The sequence below is a fragment of the Perissodus microlepis genome, chromosome 23, assembly GCF_051167445.1.
Source record: "Perissodus microlepis isolate ML-2025 ecotype Zambia chromosome 23, ASM5116744v1, whole genome shotgun sequence".
In the NCBI taxonomy this organism is placed as follows: Eukaryota; Metazoa; Chordata; class Actinopteri; order Cichliformes; family Cichlidae; genus Perissodus; species Perissodus microlepis.
Genome location: NC_140482.1, coordinates 26,654,993 through 26,678,377, shown reverse-complemented (window position 1 = coordinate 26,678,377; position 23,385 = coordinate 26,654,993). Strand labels below are relative to the sequence as shown.

Below are 23,385 nucleotides of genomic sequence, written 5' to 3'. Positions count from 1 at the left end.
TGTAAACTAGCCCAAATACACAAAGCTCACTGCATACAAAAACTAAAGACTTTGACATTTTGATTTTTATTCTTGATATTTTCTTCAAGTGGCACTAAAAAGAATGGCTTTGATCAAAACAAAGATCGATAAGAGACAAATCATCCTGTCTTATAGTTGTAACGGTAACTGAATCATTCCTTTTTAATATTCATGAGTTGGCTCAATGCAAAATGAAACAATCTGTTTGTGAAATCAAGACTTCACATCTAAATCTCTCCCCCAAAATAAGAGGTTTCAATCTGGAATGACAGTCCCAGCTCTTCGTGACCCCTGCTCATTACTAACATGTACACTGTACACCACCTGGTGAATATTCCCATCCACCACCACCACCACCACCACTCCGTAATCTAAGAAATTCTTCAGAAAAATTACTCCAAATCAACCCTTAAAATCTCCACCCTTTACACCTATACCAATCTCCAGTGGAGAGAAGCATTATACGCAAACTGATGGAAACTCGTTTGTGTCGATCCGACTTGGGCTGTGGAGCAAATCTTTTATTTGTATTTTTCATTTTGCAGGGTCTCAGCTTCTAAGGAGTTGATTTGGGACTAGAAATGCACCAGTGATACTCTGATATTAAAAAGGCAAATGTGCCAAGACAGTTTAATGAGGATTAGTTTAAAATGGAAAATGAACTGGTGCACCCGAGACTGAAAGTGGACAACAATAATGTCTGCTCACGTCAAACTCCAGGACAAAGCTCAGCGATCATTTAAAGCAGAGTCTCTTTGCGAGGACTGGTCACGACAGCCTTCTGTGGATCCATGGGAACTTGAGGATTTCTGCATGACTCAGGAAAGACCCTACACGTTTGGCATTAAAAGGTTGAGGACCTGGGGAGCTTGCTTGGAATCCTACAGAGGGCAGTGGTCTGGACAAATGTTGTCGAGATTTGGATCGGGAATGTTTAGAGTTGAGCTGTGTGGAGTTTTGGACAGCTGAAGTAGAAGCAGAGGTGGGAGGATTTAAACAGGACGACTCCCAGGAAACAGGGAGGCTGGAATGAGTTAGTGCTGGTTGATTAAATAAAGAATCATTAAAAATGGGCTTAGATTCTCTGGTGACAGAGCAAGCATTAAGCTAGGGGTCTTGGCTCAACTCAGAAGCAATTTTGGGGACAGGATTTTTGGGGGGAGTGCAGGGGGTTCGCATACGATCAGGGATCTTCAATCTGATTGGAGGGTGGTCCAGAGAGTTAGAGCGCTGCACCACGGCACTGCTTTTGGTAGAATCATTCAAACTGAATGTTGAGGCAGCGCGAGGCATCTAAAGTACATAACAAAAGGGAGAAACAAACGGAGCAGGGTTTTACATTTAATGAAGGGGGGGGAAGAAGACGGCAAGAAAACAGACGAGCTAAAACATCACAAGGAAACACAGATCAGTACAGTAACTGAAGGCTGTTTATAGGATTTCTTTGTGGATGAACTGGCAGAAATGGAAAATAATTATGTTTTCATTAGTGTATAATCATCTGAAGGCAAATCCTACCATGTAGTATCATAGTGGTTCTACATTACAGAAAAGATGAGTTTTCCTATATGCCTGGAAAGGCAAGGGCCCCATTATACCTGCCATGCTGCATCATACAGTGTGAATGACACTGTACGACAAAGCTGACGTCAAATTGATGCCACATTCACCATCTGTCGCTCAAGCACCTCTCAATTTCTATAACCTGTGGCGCTACCATACATTTGTGTCGGTTTTCTTGCCAGTTTAATGACATATGGGTTGACATATGACATACAAGCTCAGAGATTCACCTTTTCAAACTTGCAACAGTTTGAAAAGATGAGACTTTGTGGGGGGAAAAGACAAAACCTCACACAAACCCCCCTAAGCAATTCTTTTGCTTCCAGTTTTGATTCCTTCCATTTATCAGCACTGATGAAGAGGTTTTCTCTGACACCCATTATTCAGGAGGAATACTGCAGCACAACAGTGAGCATGCGGCTGTGCAATAGCATTACTGGCGGTGTGCAAAGCAACCAGCAGGGCAGGTATACTGGGACCTTGAGGCGAGGAATTGTTCACTTAGCTGCAATCTGCAATGCCAACTTCTGGTAGAAGCCACTAAATCCTAATCTCTTCTAACTACACAATGTGCAAATACTAGCTTTTCTTGTTTTTTTCTTTTGTTCAGTCAGAAAGATAACATTCAACACCTCGCACAAAAAACTCTATTCTTAGCCACTATTGAAAATAATTTATGGGGTTACAGGAAAGAAACTCCATCTGATTAAAAAATAGTAAAAAAATAATAATAATAATAATGACATAAATCTCTAGTCCTCATAAGCCAGCAGCAAACGTTATATTTTGACTAGTTTCTAAAATCTTTTTCACTTGCTGTTTACAAGAGGAGCTCTGCATACTGCCATTAATCTGACTCGATAAGCTTTGAGCATTTACCCATGGATTATTCTGCCATACTGCAGTCTGCATTTACATGCATATACCATTAGAAAGACGCATGTTACCTGAGATACTTATCAAAAAGGTAAAAATGTGATAATGTTGTACCAATACTACACACTCAAGGGTTTTAGAATACATTATGATTAAATTAACCACTAAAACGCGCACAAAAAGGAAAATAAGCAAGATTATAGGACTATTTTTCTTTGCCAAAGAGAAGAAAGTCGCAGCACATTTAAGACCGCGAGCCCTTTTTCTGCTTTCTAATCAAGTTAGATGAAAGTAACTGACACCAATTGGATGGGTCTGATGGAGAGATCAATTACCTGATTCTCAGCAAAGGGAGAGAGATGGAGAAAACAGAAAAGCAATAAGGAACAGGTGGACAGATAGATGGTTAGAGAGACAGATAACCTCTTAGCATCCATCACTTTGATCATTTAGCACACACGTACACAAACCAAAATGTAGTAACTGAGTTATACAGACGGTGAATGTGAGTATTATAATACAAGAAATTAGATGATCTCAGTTTGGCTACATCATTAATACACCTTGTGTTAGCTAGTACCAGACTTAATAATGCCATATAGATAAATGAACTTACAGCCAACGTGGTGCTGCTGCCGACGCGGTTTTCACAGCTCAGCCTCTGGCTTTTCTCATCTGAAGGACTGTTGGCCATGAAAGCCCTCTGGATCACACGCTTTGGGGTCTTGGTGAAAGAAAACGCTCTTGTCACCTAGTACACACACACATACAGATAGGAAACATCAATAATTTCTGTTTTGTTGGCAGGTCTCTGTCATATTTGTAAAGGTAAAAGAAAAAAAAAACAAAGCTCACTACAAGGCTCCACTTTTGTCCACTTGTTGCACCATGAAAACTCTAACACTTCTAGAACACCTGCTCTTCATCTTTGTCATAGGCGCCGCATGATATTTTTGCATTCAACAGGCTCTATTTTCAGCCACTTCATTTTGAGTATCTGTAGCTGTAACTCATTTTGCATTTGCTCTTAGTGTCCATCACTGCTGAAGCCACCTGGGGATTTACTAGGGGATTTATTTCTTCCAAACACAGTGAAAAAAACCTACGTGCAGTTTTTCTGGCACTGAAGCATCTGTACCAGGCAGAGCATGGGTACAAATATGTAAAAGCTGTCATTATCAAAGTACAGTCTGTTAAATTATCACATTTCATTTTTTTAAAAAGGGCAAAGGCCTCAATAATTACAAAAACACGTATGACAAGAAGTGCCCACAACAAAAACCACTGCTCATCTGATGAGCAGGCATTTAGTCAACATCTGGTAATTTGGTGTTCTTTGATTTACATTTTGTTCAGTTTGTTAAATCATTATCATATACTGTGTCAAAACTAACATAAATTAGTATACAGAACCTGGACTAACAGATAAAATAATAACTGACAACCTCCCATTCAAGATCATCTACTCAGACACATTCAGGCAGATCCCAGCACACCAACTGTTTTTAGATCACTCTAGAAGGCCTTCCACTATCCACATTGCTATTACTTTGCAGTTCAATCAAACATGACTGCAGACATAAGCTTCTGTTTCAAACTAACTTTTTTATTTTGGCCAAAACAAGCTTTTCATCCATTTCTGAAAAATGAAAATCAAGTTGAAAAATGACCATTTTGACACCCTGGAATAAATCCAGCACACACTACAGAAGTGCAAGGAGACGTGTAAGGGACTTCCAGGTTACTACCAGCCATATTAGCAACAGTACAGGTGATTGAGATGAAGTAGGTATGTTTTTTGATTTTTATTGGACCATTTCTGGCACTTTCTGATCAACCTGCTTCTGAAGCTTTGCAGCTAGAGAAAACTCCCTGAGCTATAGGTTCAAACATGCAGGACACCAGCAGAAGAAAATCTTCCACAAAAGCAGGTGTGACATCAGAGAGGGAAACGAGTTGCACAGTTTTTGCATCGTGCTGCTGTCTTTTTCTTAGCCCTTTCTATTTCCATCACACCTACTTTTCTCTTTAGAACATCCAAAAAAATAAATATTAATTGCTAAGAATTTAAGGTTTTACACTCATGTTGCCCGTCTCTTTCCTCCCGCTGAGTCAATTTTTGGAGCCTTCCACCAAATATTAAAATCATTAATATTTAGGGGTCAATATTGGAAGGGTTCCTTATTAAAAGCCACTTCTTCGGCCTTTACCTTTTTAGAGGTTTTCTTGATGGCCCTGGAGGCTTTGCTCAAGGTGCTGTCCATATCCTTGGTGCTGACCTGCAGTGAGTCTGGGTCTGTACACTGAATAAGGTCTTCCTGTTTGCAAGACAAGACGACAAAATACAAAAAAAAAAAAAAGATCCAAACTCAGTATAGTAAATCATGACCTGAAGAGTGCAATTCAAGTAATCAGTACAGATGGATACATTTTACTCTGTTGTCGAACTAGTAGGCTGGTATGTGGAGGAGGATTAACACAGTCTTTATTTCCTTCTCTCCCTTACCCTGCAGTGGGCTTTTTAACAAGCTGAAGTCCTCTCATTGGTATTCACATTGCAGCTCTGACCCAGTGAAAAAAGCATTAGGAATGCAGCTGTGTGCCGTTTAGGCAGAACAGATGCCAACATCGCCCCCTGCTGAGTACTCTGCAAACTGCAGCATCTCAAATGAACATTTTCCAGTGAGCTCAACAATGCATGAGCTTAATCAACACCAGAGAAGTCTGATTTCTACCATTTCCCACAAGCACTAAATAACTGTTAATCTTTTATGTAATTTCTCATTTTTGTTTCCATGAACAATAACTACGATATGCATTATGCATTCCTACATCTAACCACATGTCATAAACATGCCCTGTCTTCTCATATACAAATGTATGAAACAAATACATTCGAACAAAAAATGTCCTCCATTGCTTTCTTTCTCTTTATGTATGAGTGTGTTGCTTCTCACCGCATCAGCCCTGCAGATGGTGTTGGCTACATGGCGGCAAAGTGTTCGCAGCCAGGCGCTTTTAACCGTTTCCTCTCCCGCCAGTTGGAAGCTGAACAACAAGTTCTCCTGTTCAGTCGGAGGGCGAACCACCAAGGCGAATGCATTCACACACTCTGAAGGGAGGAATTGAAAGAGTGAGACCAGGACAGACAGTGATGGTGCAAGAGGGAAGATAATTAACAGTGACAAAAGTAAGAGGGTTTAAAAAAAGAAAAAAGAAATCACGCGGTGAGAAGAGAAAGATATAAGAAAGAAAAAAGGAAGATCAAGGGAGTGTGTGGGAAGAGGAGATGGGAGAAGAAACTGTTGAAGAGATGAGCAGGAAGAAATGATGGTAACACTTAAGACTGCTGGGGGTGATGGGTTACAGAAGCCAGAGTCATCTTGTGCAAACGAATATTCAAAAGTTCATCTAATGAGGCTTCAGCGTCCAAGTCAGACAGACTGAGTGGATATCTTCTAAAGTTAGTTAGCTCTGTACTTCTACAGCCAGGGTGTCCTTGTTTAGCTGCAATTACAAAGTACTCTTTTAAAAACAAATGAAGAAAAGGGATTATAATAACAAACAGAAGCTGTGATTATTCAGATGGACTGTTTGAGGGAAAAATAAAAAATAAATTTAATTAATTAATTAAAGATAACTAACATTTTCAGTTAGTTGGAAGCTGACAATTTCTTTAAAATTTTACGGGGCAACCACAAAAGACATGCATTTAAAAGCATTCAAGCATGATATAGGATTTTTCAAAAATACAACTTAGAAATGAAATTATTTAATCTTCTGCTCCACTTACGACTGATCATATTGACACTGAGATGACTTGCAGATGAAATGTTAAGATGCAACTGTGTATTTTGCCAATTTTACCTTCTGTGTCTTGCAAGTCCAGCACTCGTCGAATCTGAGACAGCGGCATTAATGCTATGTGTTTCAGTGGGGGCGGTGGTCTCGTCTGTCCCAGCGGACTCTTGAACGTATTGATCACCTTGTGTCGCTTCCTTGCAATCTGTAGAGATGCAGACACCAACTTTGGAGGTAAGTGTGAAAGTCAACTTCAAAGTAACATCCCTTGAGTGTGGGTGCATTTTAAAGTATGTGGGTGAAGCTACTATCGATTGCTTGGCAATAAATCAATGATGCCTTCATAGAGGTAAACGATGCAACTCATTAATGTCACGTTAATTAGGAGATGAGAAGGAAGATAGAAGAGGCAGAGAAGAAAGGAGGGAGATGTGGGAGAGGATAAAATACAACACAACATTCCAGGTCAAGAGTTAATCAATGGCTGCTGATGATAGAGAGTAGTGAGGCCACCCATGACAATGGCCATTCTATATATTAAAACACACACAGTGTAGCTGCTGAACACACACAGACAGGCTCATTAGGAGGCGTCACTGACACTTCTGAATCAGCGCAGCCGCTAACCTCGTCTCTTTCATGATTGCCTGCCATGTTCCCATGCTGACCCACTGCTAATTAACATACACACTTTGTGTCAGCAGTGATAGACTGCACATTCCTGATTTGGCAAGAGACTTGCACAGCATATTCTGAGACACGCTGAGAGACTCTCCCAAAACCTCTGAAGCCTTTAGCTTCTTTTTATCTTGATCATTTTTGTTGGGAAACACAACAGCTCAACATATACAAGGCCAGATAAGCAATCTTGGGTGCAAGGGATATTTTAGGAGAATTTTGAAAAGAATATGACAAGACTAAAGTCACAGATGGAAAACACCACTAACAGCAAAAGTATATCTAGCTGGCCCCCTGTGTGACAAAGAATCTACATCATACTATGACTACGTAACAACTAGGGCTGCCACGATTAGTTGACTAGTCACGATTACGTCGACTATCAAAATCGTCGACGACTAATTTAATAGTCGACGCATCGTTTGAAGCTTTGTAAGATCCCAAAAGACGCAGGAATAAGTAGTAGGATTTAAGAGTGTAATAACGGACTGAAACAGAAGATGGCAGCACTGCATGTACAAGGATGCCTGCTGCCGTTAAACACCAAAGAAGAAGAAACTGTGTCCCAGAATTCATAGCGCGGCCCTGCTCAGTTTCCAATAATGGCGGCAGCTAGTTAGTTTTAATATTACTCTTATTACTCTTTCTGGGTCACAAAATAAACGTTTTACATATTTTCAGGCGAGAATGTAGCTGTGTAAACTTCAAATATCTGCTCAGTTTATCAAGACACCACATATTTTCAAAAGCGCTCCGACGTTTTCGGAGGCGTCTGTTACCCACCAGCTCGATAGTTAGCCGGGGGCAAGGCTCACTAGAGCCGGTGAGAACAGCGGACTCCTGGCAAATCGTTTTCAAACCCACCGCCGTCTTTCGCTACTCAGGTTAAACATGATATATAAGTCACTTAGATAACTTAAAAATGTTGTTTGGCTTTTTTCAGTGTTTTATTTGTTCCTGAGTAAATCGGTTTGGATGAGATTAAAGTTATAGTTTTTACACAGCTGAATAAACGTCAAGCAGACAACTGATTATCAGAAGTGTGAGAATCTACTCCGGTGTCCTGTTATATTTTAGATAGCAAGGAGCAGTTTATTAAACTCCACCGAAACAATCTGCAAATTTCATTAAAATTTAATAAACTATCATCTTGTCTTTATTTTTAGTTAGCACATACCTGAAACACTTAAAGCTGTAAGCTAATGATAGTTATATAAGAGCAGATGCATGCTAGTGCAATAAGCTGTACGTTTTACGTTGAATGGATGCATGATCTGATTAGTCGACTAATCGCAAAAATAATCGCCAACTAGTCGACTATCAAAATAATCGTTTGTGGCAGCCCTAGTAACAACTTTAAACCACACATTACAGCTGAAAGACCATAACTTCTGCACCGATTACTATTAATATATCATTCGATTATTCTTAATCACAATAGCAGACCAACACTTACAATAAGTGTTTTAACAGGGAGTAATTACCCAATTAAAAATACCGACTGCTGCCAGTGCTGCCCCTAGTAGAAACACCTACGGTATCAATTTCAAACTCCACTGTCACCCTATTGTCTCAAGTAGATTCATATAAGTCCAAAAAACAGACAAAAGAAATGGTAATGGTCTGCATCTTGTCCACATGTACACGGGTATTTTTGAAAACGGAGATTTTCCGCTTTCATTTAAAAAAAAAATAATCCTGTCCACACGTAAACGCAAAAATGAAGCAAAACGCTGCTAGGAACATGCCAAAGCAACAGGTGGCGATATATTCCTATATTTTCCTTCCCAGTGTTGCTGAAGCCCTTGCTCATAGGGGTTTTGTCAGTTGTCTTTGTACTATTGTAGGATCTTTACCTTACAATGCAAAGTGCCTTGAAGCAACTGTTATTGTGATTTGGTGCTATATAAATAAACCTGAACTGAAATTATTAATTTAGCTGCGAAAGAGCTTTACCAAACAACATATAAATATGAAGAAATGTTTATACATTTTTAATTAAGCCCAAAGGTAGATTTAAATACAGCCTAGGTTTCAGATCTGGTGTGATAAAGGTAACCTTTACACTGACAGTGGGTTCAGGGGTTAATAAGTGTGAATCTGGGTCTTTGAATGACCAAAACTTTAATAGTGTGTTGATGCATTTTCACCTCAAGACAGTCATTGAAGAGGAACAGTGTGACATTTTCACCACGGTCACATGGCTGATCTCCCAGAGCAATGGTTTCTACTCGGTAAACGAGGCTACGATGGGAGGACAGCAGGTTGGCCTGGAAAGAGAAAGCACGATAAGTAGCAAGAAGGTGAAGAGAAAAATGATGAGTACATGTTAAAGAGGGAGGCAGGGATGTCCAACAGCTCAACTAGCTCATAGTTTAGATGGCAGTAGCCCTAGACAGGCAGCCAATCACAGGCCTGACACAGACGAAGACAAACTGTCAAAGTCCCATTTGCACTTACAGGTTATTTAGCCAGTGGTTTATTTTTGGTTTTTCTCGAGTCCCTTTAAAATGCTAAATTATTATTACTCTTACAAACCCACTTCCCAAAACATTAGGATGCATTATAAAATGCAACTACATTTTAACTGCAAAAGTACAAATACTATTGTTCCCCTCCACATGACTGAAATAGTCTGCCTGGTCTGTTTAGTGGTTAGGGCCTGCCTTCTGGAGGAAAACTAGAAGACAGACGTTCACTGTCACAATTTTTAAAAATATTTTTGGATAGAAATGAATTAGTACACAATCTGCACTAAAATGAGTGTAGCAATCACACACAGGTAAACAGCAGCAATCTTCAAACTTACAGGACAACCATCAACTTCATAAACAACATCAAAGATTTGCTTCTGGCCTTCAGTTTTCCTTTTGTCCTCATTAATGTGGCTAAAGAGAGACATCAAAAAAATGTGATTAATGCTTAAGAAGAAAAAAAAATCAAAATCATTCAGTGGGCCACTGGAAAAAATCAAAATTGCTTCATAATTTATCAACTGTCTTAGTTTTACAAGGATAGTATTTATTTCTGTTTTAATTATTGATAAAAGTCAATCATAACCACAAATACAGAACATGGCAATTTGCTAACAACTGCAACAAAAAGTTAAGCCAGTTAGGGGGAAAAAAAAGGTCATACAATATATGAAATCATTCCTCCGTCTTGAAGGTCCCTTTAAATGGTATTGAATAATGTTAGTGCTGCATATTTTTCCTTTTATGAATCCATGCATCAGTGTATGCTGATATTAGAGTACTGACAAATACAGTCACTGGAAGCCGGTATTGGATCGATTGTGCGTTCGCTGGACATTTAGGAAAGTAATGAGGAGGTGAAGTACTTCGAAATGGTTAGAGAATACATTTCTCTTGGACGAGTACATAACAGAAAATTAAAAACCTAGTTGGCTGTTGGTTAAAATGCTGTTTTGAGCATTAAGAAAATTTCACAAGGTGGCACTCCACTGAATTCCACCTTGCAGACTACTTCTGCTAATTTCAGGGGATATTATTATAGCCACCTGTTTAGAACATCTGACCTAGTTAAAGCCACATGAGAATGTAAAATGAGACTGGTTATCACAGATGTTTGCACTGTTGGATAGAATGCATCATCCGGCTGGAGATGATCAAAGTCCAGAGGTGTGACCTTAAAGTTAAATTGCCAAGTCTAATTAATTTAAGTAGCATAACCACCGACTACAGGGAGTGCAGAATTATTAGGCAAATGAGCATTTTGTCCACATCATCCTCTTCATGCATGTTGTCTTACTCCAAGCTGTATAGGCTCGAAGGCCTACTACCAATTAAGCATATTAGGTGATGTGCATCTCTGTAATGAGAAGGGGTGTGGTCTAATGACATCAACACCCTATATCAGGTGTGCATAATTATTAGGCAACGTCCTTTCCTTTGGCAAAATGGGTCAAAAGAAGGACTTGACAGGCTCAGAAAAGTCAAAAATAGTGAGATATCTTGCAGAGGGATGCAGCAGTCTCAAAATTGCAAAGCTTCTGAAGCGTGATCATCGAACAATCAAGCGTTTCATTCAAAATAGTCAACAGGGTCGCAAGAAACGTGTGGAAAAACCAAGGCGCCAAATAACTGCCCATGAACTGAGAAAAGTCAAGCGTGCAGCTGCCTAGATGCCACTTGCCACCAGTTTGGCCATATTTCAGAGCTGCAACATCACTGGAGTGCCCAAAAGCACAAGGTGTGCAATACTCAGAGACATGGCCAAGGTAAGAAAGGCTGAAAGACGACCACCACTGAACAAGACACACAAGCTGAAACGTCAAGACTGGGCCAAGAAATATCTCAAGACTGATTTTTCTAAGGTTTTATGGACTGATGAAATGAGAGTGAGTCTTGATGGGCCAGATGGAGGGGCCCGTGGCTGGATTGGTAAAGGGCAGAGAGCTCCAGTCCGACTCAGACGCCAGCAAGGTGGAGGTGGAGTACTGGTTTGGTATCATCAAAGATGAGCTTGTGGGGCCTTTTCGGGTTGAGGATGGAGTCAAGCTCAACTCCCAGTCCTACTGCCAGTTTCTGGAAGACACCTTCTTCAAGCAGAGGTACAGGAAGAAGTCTGCATCCTTCAAGAAAAACATGATTTTCATGCAGGACAATGCTCCATCACACGCGTCCAAGTACTCCACAGCGTGGCTGGCAAGAAAGGGTATAAAAGAAGAAAAACTAATGACATGGCCTCCTTGTTCACCTGATCTGAACCCCATTGAGAACCTGTGGTCCATCATCAAATGTGAGATTTACAAGGAGGGAAAACAGTACACCTCTCTGAACAGTGTCTGGGAGGCTGTGGTTGCTGCTGCACGCAATGTTGATGGTGAACAGATCAAAACACTGACAGAATCCATGGATGGCAGGCTTTTGAGTGTCCTTGCAAAGAAAGGTGGCTATATTGGTCGCTGATTTGTTTTTGTTTTGTTTTTGAATGTCAGAAATGTATATTTGTGAATGTGGAGATGTTATATTGGTTTCACTGGTAAAAATAAATAATTGAAATGGGTATATATTTGTTTTTTGTTAAGTTGCCTAATAATTATGCACAGTAATAGTCACCTGCACACACAGATATCCCCCTAAAATTGCTAAAACTAAAAACAAACTAAAAACTACTTCCAAAAACATTCAGCTTTGCTATTAATGAGTTTTTTGGGTTCATTGAGAACATGGTTGTTGTTCAATAATAAAATTATTCCTCAAAAATACAACTTGCCTAATAATTCTGCACTCCCTGTATACAAACGGTTTTATTATTCTCTACTATGGCACATTTCATGCTTTACAAGCATACACCTGTATTAAAAGGTAGCTGTTTTTTCAGACTATGGCTCCAAGAATATCTGCAGCAGTTCTTCAGTTGTGTCAAGATTTAAACAGCTTCAATTATTGCCAAATCTTTACTGAACAATGGTCAATTACTACAATTTGAATATGCATGATGGTCAAGACTCATTATCATTGATAAAAGAGAATTCACAAGAAAGTGTTAAAATGTATAAATGATCAAACAACGCTGGCTGAGAAATTGTCACAAAAGCAAGGTTAAGGTCACACCAACTCACGTCATGACTTCTTTCAGAGACTCAATTGCTTTCTCCAGTGTTATCTTGTCTGGGTTGTCATCCGATGTATGTTTCTTTATGTCTGGAATAGAGAAAAGAATGGAAAAAGTTTCGTAAGAAGTAGACAGGAGAGAAGAGATGAAAATCACAGAGAAATATGAACAGAAAAGAACAGAGGAAGAGAAGTTACAAAAGGGGATATACAGGACATAAAGAAAAATGGTGGCAGATGTAGATGGGGAAAGATTTAAAAAAAAAAAAAAAAAAGACAAGGAGGGTTGCTGCAAAAAGTTCATCTAAACTATTTTGACAAAGGGTTATATATTTATGCGTTACCATTAAGAAGAAGGGCCACGCTAGGCAGTCTCTGTACTGGTCTTATGAGCAGCTCCACCAGTGTCTGCCTGCCACATTCTGGCTTGGCCTGGTTAATCTGTATAATGGAAGCAAATAAAATTGAAGCTTGATTTAGACTTCTGCGGGTTATTTAAATCCTAATTTACGTGATAACTGGAAAATTTATTCTTAAAAAAGTTAATAAAATAAAAGAATAAATAAATAACCAAAACATAAAAAACAAGGACATGTCCACATCACAACACATGTCAAAGTAATAAATGCTATGTCTGTTTTATCTGTTGCTTATATGTTTACATGCACTGGAGAAAGCCAATTTAGGCCTGGCTCAAGAAGCAGGTTGATCATTCAGAAGGTTGGTGGTTCAATCCCCAGCTCCTCCTGTCTGTAGTCAAGCTTGTTGGAGTATCTCTGGGCATGAGACTGAACCCCAAGCTGCCCCTGATGCAGCCAATGGAGTGTATATGTGTTAAGTTAAAAGAGCTTAGGCGCATAAAAAAAGTGCTTGTATCAATGTGTATGTGAATGGGTGACTGAAGCTTGTAAGAAAGCATTTTGAGTGCTTGAGTAGAAAAATGCTATGCAAGTACTAAACAATTTAATAGTTAGGTAATCTGAGGTGGTGTTTATGTTTTATTAATCTGTGAGTCTTCTTCTGAGCATCTGATTTTCTAAGCCAGCGAAAAGTCTTTAGACTTATGAGGCGTGATCAAAAAATTCTGGAAACAGGCCAGTAAAATTAGGGTGTTTAAGGTCATCTTGTCATCATGTTCAGACAGCATCCAGTGTGCCAGCTTTGTTGTTCCCTGGAAGCTCAGTTCTTACCACTTGCACTGTTTGCGCAAGTTCGAGGTCTGCAGTGAAACTGCAACGCAGACAGCCAACATCAGCTTCTGTTTTGAATTCATGAGATGAAATATTGCTGGTGATGAGAGTCTGGTCTCCCGCTACAACCACTGTAATTTTCAGTTGAAGAGTCCACAGTTTATAAGCCTGAGGGTAGCACATTAAGTGAAGAGTGACACTGGGAGTATGGTCACATTATCTCTTTTTTTTCCCCTCTCAGCATTCGTTGTGCACTGTGAACTTGTCCCCTTGGGTCAGACTGTCAACAAGAGATTCTACTGTAATGTGCAAAATCTACTGGGATGTGACAGTGAACATTCAGAGGAAACAATCTAAACTGAAGGTGTGCGCCATGTTGAGTGCACAATGAAAGCAAAAGTCTTTTATGCATACCAACACAATCTTCACCTCACCACCTGACCCACTCACCAGATTTGGCAAGTTGCAGGGAGGGAGTTGCCTGCCAAATTCTCAAAATTAAAACTCAAGTTGAAGGATCGTAGTTTTGATAAAAATTGAAGAGAGTCAGTGTCAGTCACAGGTGGACAGGTGCAAGGGGACATAATGTGACTTCCTCTGAAAGATTTAGTATTTGCAGTGGTAAACAGTCAAAAGACTGTGGATGCAAACATCTGTCAAATTTTAATCAAGTTGGGGTTTTTTTATGTATCAGATTTTTTTTTTTTTTTGCTCATGTCATGAAATCCACTAGACAGACAAAAACACACAAACATAAAAGGTCATACCTTGAGGAATGCATGAAAGCGTGGTTTTTGTTTCTCACACCGAACAATGGTCTCTTTGCTCATTTCAAAAAAGTTAACAAAGGGGGGATAGGCCTTCACCAGCTCTTTAGACTATAAGGAAGGAAACAAAAAAAAGGAAGAGTCACACAGAAGAATGAAGTTTACTTGAGAATCGAAAATACTAGTCTCATTAAGTAATTTGACACACCATGACACCGATATCAATTTCTCTGACTTTGACCAGCCTTGACCACCAAGCATGTGTGAACTTTTATAGCATGTATACATCATGTATAAACACGTAGAAACTCACGTATTTCAGAATGATGTTTCCAACGCTTCTGTTTTCTGACCAGTCTGTGAGGAGCTCCTCAAGATCATTCTGATCAACAGACCAGAAGGTTAACAACAAAACTTTTCTCCCATTTTTGCATAAGACAGACATTTGGGGATACATTACCTTTATTCTGGTATGAACTTCATAGATGTCTGGGATGCTGCCAAATATTGTCTTAATCTCCTCTTGAGCCAGGATGGGTCCACCCACCTGTCCCTCTTTTTCCAATGGATGCTTGAAAAGCTAAAGATTAAAATAAATATGGGAAATACTTTATTATACACCATGAAGAACCAAGAATGATGCACATGTCAAAAGATCAAAGACCAACATTTTAGATGAAATTACAATCCAGAGCAACGTGCCCAGAGATGGGGATAATTTCTGGATATTATTTTTCAATTGTCTTCTAATCATACATGAAGAAAATGGCTTGAAGCTTTAGTATTTTCAGGCTTTTATGCCATCATGTTGTGTTCAAGTTAATTCATGTAAATGTGAACATCACTTGTGAGAAAAGACAGAAAAGGTATAATACATTTTATCTTTATCTGTTTTTCCCATCTCCAATCAACTGTGCCATTGTTGTTTCAGGTTGAAAAATGAAATCCAATTATCAGTCTACTGTCATTCGAAACACGAGCTTATACCATCTGCTTTAGTAATTCCCTGTGTCTATAAATACTAAAGAAAAAGAAACATGACCCAACAATGAAACATGCCGTAATAAACAGCACTACATCTTTTTAGGCATGCATGAAATTCTGAATCTCTGGATAATGGAGTCAGTTTCTGCTGTGTTTTTCTTTGATTAAAAAAAAAAAAAAAAAATCACAGTGGAAGAGCCACAGAAGCAACCTGAAAGTAAGCAACATCAAAATGGAGGAAATCAAAAAAAAAAGTAAAAGATTCTCAAGCGGAGACAGAGAGAAATGGTCAGGCAGGTCATTTTCTCCCTCACTGGTCAGCTGTCCGACTCTCTGCTGGGACCAACTGATAAGACAGGCCAAGTTGCAGCTTGCAAATACACACATACACACACAAACCTTTAATGATTATAGTTTAGCCTCAAACTGTCGCCAGGGACAACACACAGTTCGACCTGAGGGGGAATATTAGAACTGTGCACACCATGTGAACACAGACACACACTTACCTGTAGGATGGTGCTTAAAATGTCTACATAGTTGCTTTCAGTTTGGTAGAGCTCCTTGGAGACCTGCCACCTGGCTGACTGCTTGGAAAGAACCGGAGTTGAACTCTTAGAAGGCTTCGAACTCTCTGGAGGAACAAAGAAGCCAGGCAGGAAGACATAAGGTTATAATGGTGCACTGAAGTACAGGCAGAGAGTGCCAGGTGTCCATTCACTATCATAGCTTGTTAACAACTATAACTGACTGAAAACATAATAATAATAATAATAATAATAATAATAATAATAATAATAATAATAATTATTATTATTATTATTATAAATATTTTTTATGTACTGTAAGCCAATTCTATTGTGCGGGTTACTGGCACAATGTATGTAATGGAATGAAAAGTATGTAAATGCAAAAATATAGGTTATAGGTTTTTAATAGGTTTTGGTTTATTCATGTTGGTACACAGAGTTAATATATTTATTTGACTTTAAAGAATTATTTCCTTTGACATGGCCTGGCTGACCTCATTGGTCTTTACAAGCCAGTGCTCTCAAAGTTAGAGAACATGCCGTTTGCCAAATCGAGAGTCAGACGTTCACACAAAACGTGTCTTACATTGCTCTGTGCCGACTGTGAAGACGACCTCCTTGAGAAATTTCTTGGCATTTTTCCTAAAACTGAGTTATCAGAAGCTGAACGTCCCAGAGCTAAGTGGTTATGTTTATGTCTGCCAATGGCTATTTTTTCTTTTCATCTGACATCTGTTACATGTTCTGCTTTTATCTTATCCCCCCCCTAACACTTTAAGCCAAATTAAAGTATTAAACTATGCTCTTTAGATGAAGGTACTGCATTGAGTGGAAGTAAGGCTAGTATTTTCTAATATTTGGTGACTAGTCAGTTGCAGTGCTTAAGATTTTCATTTTGTATACAATGATACTTGTAATCTCTTCATTATGGGTTTTTATAGTTAAGCCATGCACAGTTACACTATCCACTGAGCTATCCAGAAATTAAACCTCGGCTTGTTTGAGGGTGACAAACTGGCGACTACTTCACATTTGTACTCCATTATGCTCAGCTGGCCTGGGAGTGATTGGGAACATAACTAAAAAAACAGAAACTATTTGGTTGTGTTACAGATAAAAAACAACTCCATTACCGTAAAGGCAGTTTGTCATCCATCAAACAATAACTTTGTAATAGCTCTTAATTAATGCCAACCAGTATCACCACTGTCCTGCTCAAAATCCAAACCTCCATAAGTTCCCTGGTGCTGCTCTTCTTCTGGTTGTTGACAAGCATTTCTAGTCAGGTGGGACCTTTTTCTCCTCTCCTCCCTGTCTGTCCTACTCCTTTCCCTGGTTTTCCTTCTTCCTATCCTAGTCTTGGTCACAAAACTGTCTCCTACTCTGTCTTCTGGAAATAAGAAGAGTTGTGTACAGTTTTCATCCGAAGAAAGAAAAACTCAACTAAAGCACAACTACAGTGGGAAAAACAAACACTGCCTGCAGGGATCCATTAATATTTAGCAAAATGTATATATGACATAATTGCTTAAGAGTTGCATAAAAGAGACTGTCATCCATTCTCCCATCAATACCTGCCAAAGCCTTGCATGTCTCTGGAGTATTAGAGATGTCCAGCAGTGAACCAATAGACAACGAGTGCTCTGCTGACGGTCTTTTGCGCGGAGGGAAGGGAGAGATCTCCGTTTCTTTGGTGAGCTGAGCCAATGTGTCCTTCAGACGTCGACGCTTACGGTTACTGTTTGGGGTGGTGAGGGAAAGGAGGGACACTGCTTTCTTCATAGCTGGGCTGTCATTCTGAAGTGCAGAGAGGAAAAAGACAGCTCACGGTAAACACAAAGCAACCTATGTAAAAACTAAAGAATGAAAAGGTCATGAACATTGCTTGCAAATTATGAAATGAATGAGAAGTACAAAAAGGCCAGTATGGATCATCTACACTTAATCTCATCCCTCATTTCTATGTTGCATGTGGAAAGGTACCCTGAGATTTTACAGTTCGTCATGGACACTTTCTGGAAGTTGTCACAGTTTTTCGACACAACAGTTGCTTCCTCAATATTGTGAGGAAGTCCAAGATGAAGCACTGATTGTCATGTAGGGCAGCCATGGTTTTTAAATGTTCAAATAATTATTTATTTATTTGTTTTACAGCTTTACAGCTTCAGCTAGTTTTGTGATAACACTGTGTAATCTGGATCCAGCATAAAGCTTGAGAGTGATAGGAAACTCCATAATGAAGTGAAAGGGGTAAGAATTAATATGGCAAGACTTAAAAGAACAGATGGCAGTTTACCACTGGTCAGGAATATGCAAGCTAAAACCATCAAACTAAAAATTAAGTATTTAAACAGGAACAGGGACAATGTAAACAAATAAAAGAGCTTAGAATAAAAAAAAAAAAACAAATAGGAGAACTGTTTCTAAATACTGGCTGTATGCTGTACTTGCACATCTAGAAAAAAAAATCCTCCTTGTACCGTTTGTTGTCTTACATAAATATAGCATATCTATTTTTTGTGTACATAATTTTTGCTTTTACAGATTCGCAAATAATAATTTAATAATCATGTACTCACCTTCTCATAGAGGTACATGGATTCTCCAGCTCGAGCATCCATCTGAATACTTCCCCAGAACCACTGCGAGAAGAAACAACAGTTTTTATTGACCCGAGTTAGGACAAAGACAGAAAAAGATTAACAATGCTTAATATCGTACCCTTTCCTTTGAAAACCAATAAAACTGACAAAGTAAAGAAAATGATACCACTATATTGACTGTGTAGTTAACAATACAGGCAAACCAAGTTATGTAGGTGATTTAACCTTTTCATCCACTGGAAGAGGAACTCTATTTTTCACCCCCTCTCTGACAGCATCGGAAGGAAAAGGGGGGGAAGCAGAGACAGTATTGACTGAGATTTAACCTTAACAGAATCCTGATCAGATAATTACTCTGTTTCAGAGCATTCATTATTTTGCTCTGTGTCCCTGTCCTCCTGCAACATAACCCCAGTGGACACTAATTATTCAGCTATGTCTGGACAGTCTTAGCCACTACCAATCAAACTTGTTTTGGTCTTGAAGTTGCACAGAAACATTACTGTGTGTATGAGATGCTGTTCTGAACTTTTAATGGCTTGTTTGGTGATGTTAAGCAGCTTTAGTAGTTGATCTCAAGAATAACAACAAAACATGGCAGCAAAGCAGAGAAAAAAAAGCTTAAATGTGCAGTTTAGAGCAAACTGAAGGCAGAGTTTATTGACATATAGGGCTGACCAATGATAAGTAGTAATAATAGAGTAATTATATTATTACTATCTGTTACCTTGAGTAATAGCTTGAGTAATAGCTTCTTCTGGGTCAGAACATCAGTACGTTAAAAAGCATCAAAGCTAGTGTGATCCCATCAGTAGATAGTTTCTAGTCTATAATGTGTGTCATTCCATGATAATGTCAATAATTATCCAAGGCTATTTTAAGTAAAAACCAATGCCAAAGACAAGAAAATAAACATATAAAGGCCTACCTCTTGTTTGACCACAAATAGGTTCTTGGAGGGAGAAAATGGTAGCTCCTTTACCAGGTTTTCCTCCACAACCATGTGCGTACACCTTTCATTTCCAACCTCAAGGTACGTGCCACCTTTCATAAAGAAAAACCAGGAGATTATATAAATAAAATGCATACAACACTAAATCCTTATCACAGATTCATTCTGGAACATGAGACAATAACCTCTAAATTACAGTCAGGGTCAGAAAGACTCAGTCTGGGATTACAGACAAGAAACTGTAGAAAAACTGCAAAATTTCTCCACACGGCTTTAAACAAAAAACCTTCCTGTAGTAGAGGGTGCTAAAACTGATTTTAAATGTCTTTAGTGTACTTTGTATGAAGCTTTCATAGACTGTGGCACTGACCGTGTTTAAGAGTCCTCTCTTCCATGTTGGCCTTCTCTTCCTCAGAAAACCCCAAAAAACTGAGAACGCAGTCCTGAAACGGGGGCACTTTGAACTCAGTTCGAAACTCCTCGTCACCTGCATGGAAATTTCTTCACAAAAAATAAAATTAATAATGACTTTACTGTACTGAACAGTATGTGCAGTAAGTAACAGTAGTGTGCGATGCAATTAAACATAAAATAATTATCTAATGGCTGCTTAACTAACACTGATATGCAAAGTATATAATAGGTGACATGAATCATGCATAACAATAAGTAAACAAGACAGTTTTACAATTATCCCCTCTGGGCACATAGCAAGGTAATAAACATCAGCTTGATGCCCTGACATGGCTTATTATCAGCCAATTTGAACTCTTGTCAGCACTGCCATCATGAAGACAGTGGTGGAACATGCTTGAAACAATTCAGAAACAACAAAGCTTGTTAACTTGCACTGGTTTTATACCATTTCAGGGTGGGAAAATCACATTTAGATCTTGCTTTATGGTGGGGGAGGGATACATATACAGAGGTCCGTTGCTATAACGCGGTTCACCTTTCGCGGCTTCGCTGATTTATTTTTGTGCAATTATGCATGATTTTTTTTTTTTTTTTGTAACAGCACATTGTGTTCTGTGTCCCGATTGGCTGTAGACCATTGTCAATCAATCTCCTCCGTGCCGTGTCTCCTGTAAAGTACAGAATGCGTTCAGCTTGTCAAATTTACATAAAGATTCGATCACTAGCAGTGTGACTCTGAAGTGCTATGCTGTATGTTTGCAAGTTTTCTAACCAACCAAAGAAGATGCTAACCATCGCACAAAAAGTTGGACTTCTGGACATGCTAAAGGAAGGTAGAAGTTACCATATTTTTCGGACTATAAGGCGCATTAAGCTAAACAAAACAGTCAGAAAAGTCAAACTTTACTCAACTCATTCTTCTTGCTTCCTCTACTTCCATACCATTGATTCACAAAGTTTTTAACTTTGTTTAAACAAGAGAGAAAAGTGTGAAAATGTTCGTGCCTGTCTGAGAAAAGTGTATAAAGTGTGTAGTCAGGGGTTTTACAGCCTTCAAACATCAATAATAATCGTAAAAAATAAAGCTGGCTACTTCGCGGATCTCACCTATCGCGGGTCATTTTTAGAACGTAACTCTCGCGATAAACGAGAGACCACTGTACATGTTTTTAGTTCACAGGCTTTTGTAGTTTAATTAAATACCATGTTACTTTCTTAAATTCCTCCTGTTTACTTGCTAAGCATTGTGAGATGCCAATTAGAGTGAATCTTCAGAGCGGATGATGATTATTTTAGCCAGCTGCAGTCCAAAACAACAGAGTTTGAGTCCCAGCTCAAGGGCGAGATTCTCTTTGGGGAAGCAGCTACTAGAATTGGTGACAATCACCACAATAGCAACCTGGCTAGCAGGCCAGCTGATCGTTGAAAGCCCAGAGAGGATGGGCTGGCACTAGCTGGTTACCTGCTTTACCAAAGTACTGCATGTGTTGGAAGCACATGTCCTTTAAATGGTATTCAACATTCAACTTACACATAATCTCTTCTTTCCCAGGCCTTAAGAATCCATGATGGAGTGAGGATGGGTGTCCCCATGCACACTGCCAGCTAAGGACAAAACACAGCAGGGGAGAACACAAATGGGTAATTGGTGAATAAGAAATGAGGCAGAAATGACAGAAATAACAAACAGAAGGACATGACATTCATCTAGGCACAATTTTGCAACTAAAAGACCGTCAAATAGTTCTGCTGTCACTGATAACAGCATAACTACCTCTCCCATCTGTTTTCATTACTCCTGATCGCCCTGTCACTCAGAACCACAATACAAAACGCGACAGGTACAAACATTTTCTACTTCAGGCACAATACAAAAAAAGTGTCTGGGGTTGAAACAATTCAGTTTTTTTCTTTAAGTTAGCGTCACACTTTCAAATGGAAAACAGCCTTGACTGCCTCTCACAACAAGTTCACTGCATTTTGTCTTTTCTGCTAGAACAAAATGTACCCTTCACAATACTTTGAGAAAGAAAAGGGCAAAACAATGAAAAAATTAACTGAAAAGAGGAAATAACAGTGAAGGAAGAGAAAAGGAAGAAATGGATTAATAAGAAAATAATTGTGAGGATGACTAAAAGCAGAACAGCATCAAGCATCTGTTCATCCGTGCGGAAAAACGACAAGAATGACAAGTGTCAACCTATTCATCCGCCCACCCATCGATCTCTATTTATCCCCACGGAGGGCACAAAACAGAGAAAACTGCTGTTTAACTGAAATTAAATTACAACTTTCTGACAGACATTAGGATTCAAGCTAGGTTGCAGGGGGGCATCACATCAGTCCTGCTCATTCTATTTATTCAAGCAGAGAGCAGTGTTTCACAGTCAAAAGAAGTGGTGTACAATGAAAAAGCCAGGAGGAAGAAATAAGTCACTCAAGTGTTCCAACTTTCAGAATATGACAGTGTTGCCTCCCATTCTCTCTCTCTGGAAAATATGTGTATATGTGTATATATATATATATATATATATATATATATATATATATATATATATATATATATATATATATATATATATATATTATTATTATTATTATTATTTTGGTGTCTTGACTTCAGTTTCACGTATAGCTCTGTTTTCAGTTGCAAAAAGGGGAGATTTTGTTCCCCATGGTTAGGGTAACATAATTATTCTATTTTTATTTTTTTAATCCTTCTAGTTAATGCATCAAAACAATGACAATTTAGCAGAAAGTATAATAAGTTTGTTAGCTTTACAAAAGCTGTAAATAATGTTCCTGTCTTCTAAACATGTATTCTAATGGAGTCAAGAACATGTGGGTAGGCTCCATCATTTCCCTGCAAGCCTTGATGCGTTATTTTGAGCACCAGAGCAATGAGTCGCCAGCTCCCCAGTTTAAGGCTACTTAATGTAAATCAGGGGCATCCAGCAGAATGTGACGCCTCCGGTTACTCACAATAACCACTGAAGCTAGACACTGCAGAACTAAACTGAAGATCGATTCAGAAACTTCATGCCTTATTTCTGAGTTGTTGTTTTTTATTTTGTAAGCAAATGATTCACTGTGTTTTCTTTGGTTTCAGAGTAGGGAAAAATTTGCCAGTTATCTCTCTTGATAGTATTTGGTGGTGGTTAACCTATCAAGTCTCCAAAAGCTAGAAAGTGAAGTGTTCCTTTGTAGAAAAAAAAGGCCCCTTTGGAAGTGCTGTGTCTCTTAACAGGTTTTTTAAAAAAAAAAAAAAAAATGTAACAAAGAGTATATAATAGGTTAAGAAGTTTGTAAATTAATGCTCATCCCTTCAACACACTGCAATTAATATTGGATGCAGAGAGAGTAAAAAGACAGGAGGGGAAAAGTATATACAAACCCTGTATTTCTCTCCATGAGTGGAGTATGC

The 23,385-nt window shown here is 38.9% G+C and overlaps 1 protein-coding gene and 1 long non-coding RNA gene across 6 annotated transcripts in view; one reads left to right on the top strand and one right to left on the bottom strand.

Moving 5' to 3' along the window:
• The window catches only part of ect2 (epithelial cell transforming 2), a 41,693-nt gene that overhangs the window by 5,712 nt on the left and 12,596 nt on the right, over positions 1-23,385 (bottom strand). Inside the window, exons 7-26 of one of the 3 annotated variants that reach the window (XM_084921535.1) lie at positions 23,356-23,385; positions 21,493-21,566; positions 19,915-20,045; positions 19,521-19,636; positions 18,569-18,631; positions 17,564-17,786; positions 17,218-17,379; positions 15,969-16,093; positions 14,936-15,055; positions 14,789-14,857; positions 14,476-14,586; positions 12,863-12,959; positions 12,527-12,608; positions 9,749-9,827; positions 9,090-9,209; positions 6,328-6,466; positions 5,418-5,572; positions 4,671-4,778; positions 3,077-3,211; positions 730-1,314 (exon numbers count right to left, since the gene is read on the bottom strand). The exon at positions 23,356-23,385 is cut by the window's right edge and continues 78 nt beyond it. In XM_084921535.1, the coding sequence (XP_084777661.1) occupies positions 1,129-1,314; positions 3,077-3,211; positions 4,671-4,778; positions 5,418-5,572; positions 6,328-6,466; positions 9,090-9,209; positions 9,749-9,827; positions 12,527-12,608; positions 12,863-12,959; positions 14,476-14,586; positions 14,789-14,857; positions 14,936-15,055; positions 15,969-16,093; positions 17,218-17,379; positions 17,564-17,786; positions 18,569-18,631; positions 19,521-19,636; positions 19,915-20,045; positions 21,493-21,566; positions 23,356-23,385 (2,325 nt within the window). In that variant the 3' untranslated portion in view covers positions 730-1,128. The remainder of the gene's footprint in view (positions 1-729; positions 1,315-3,076; positions 3,212-4,670; positions 4,779-5,417; positions 5,573-6,327; positions 6,467-9,089; positions 9,210-9,748; positions 9,828-12,526; positions 12,609-12,862; positions 12,960-14,475; positions 14,587-14,788; positions 14,858-14,935; positions 15,056-15,968; positions 16,094-17,217; positions 17,380-17,563; positions 17,787-18,568; positions 18,632-19,520; positions 19,637-19,914; positions 20,046-21,492; positions 21,567-23,355) is intronic. The other 2 variants (XM_084921536.1, XM_084921537.1) reach the window with 2 other exon arrangements.
• Positions 5,545-23,385, top strand: part of LOC146361647 (uncharacterized) — a 33,300-nt gene continuing 15,459 nt past the window's right edge. For 2 of the 3 annotated variants that reach the window (XR_014799430.1, XR_014799432.1), the window contains exons 1-3: positions 5,545-5,793; positions 6,395-6,495; positions 21,514-21,602. This is a non-coding gene — a long non-coding RNA (uncharacterized LOC146361647). Of the gene's footprint in view, positions 5,794-6,349; positions 6,496-21,513; positions 21,603-23,385 lie in introns of all 3 variants that reach the window. The other variant, XR_014799431.1, reaches the window with a different exon arrangement.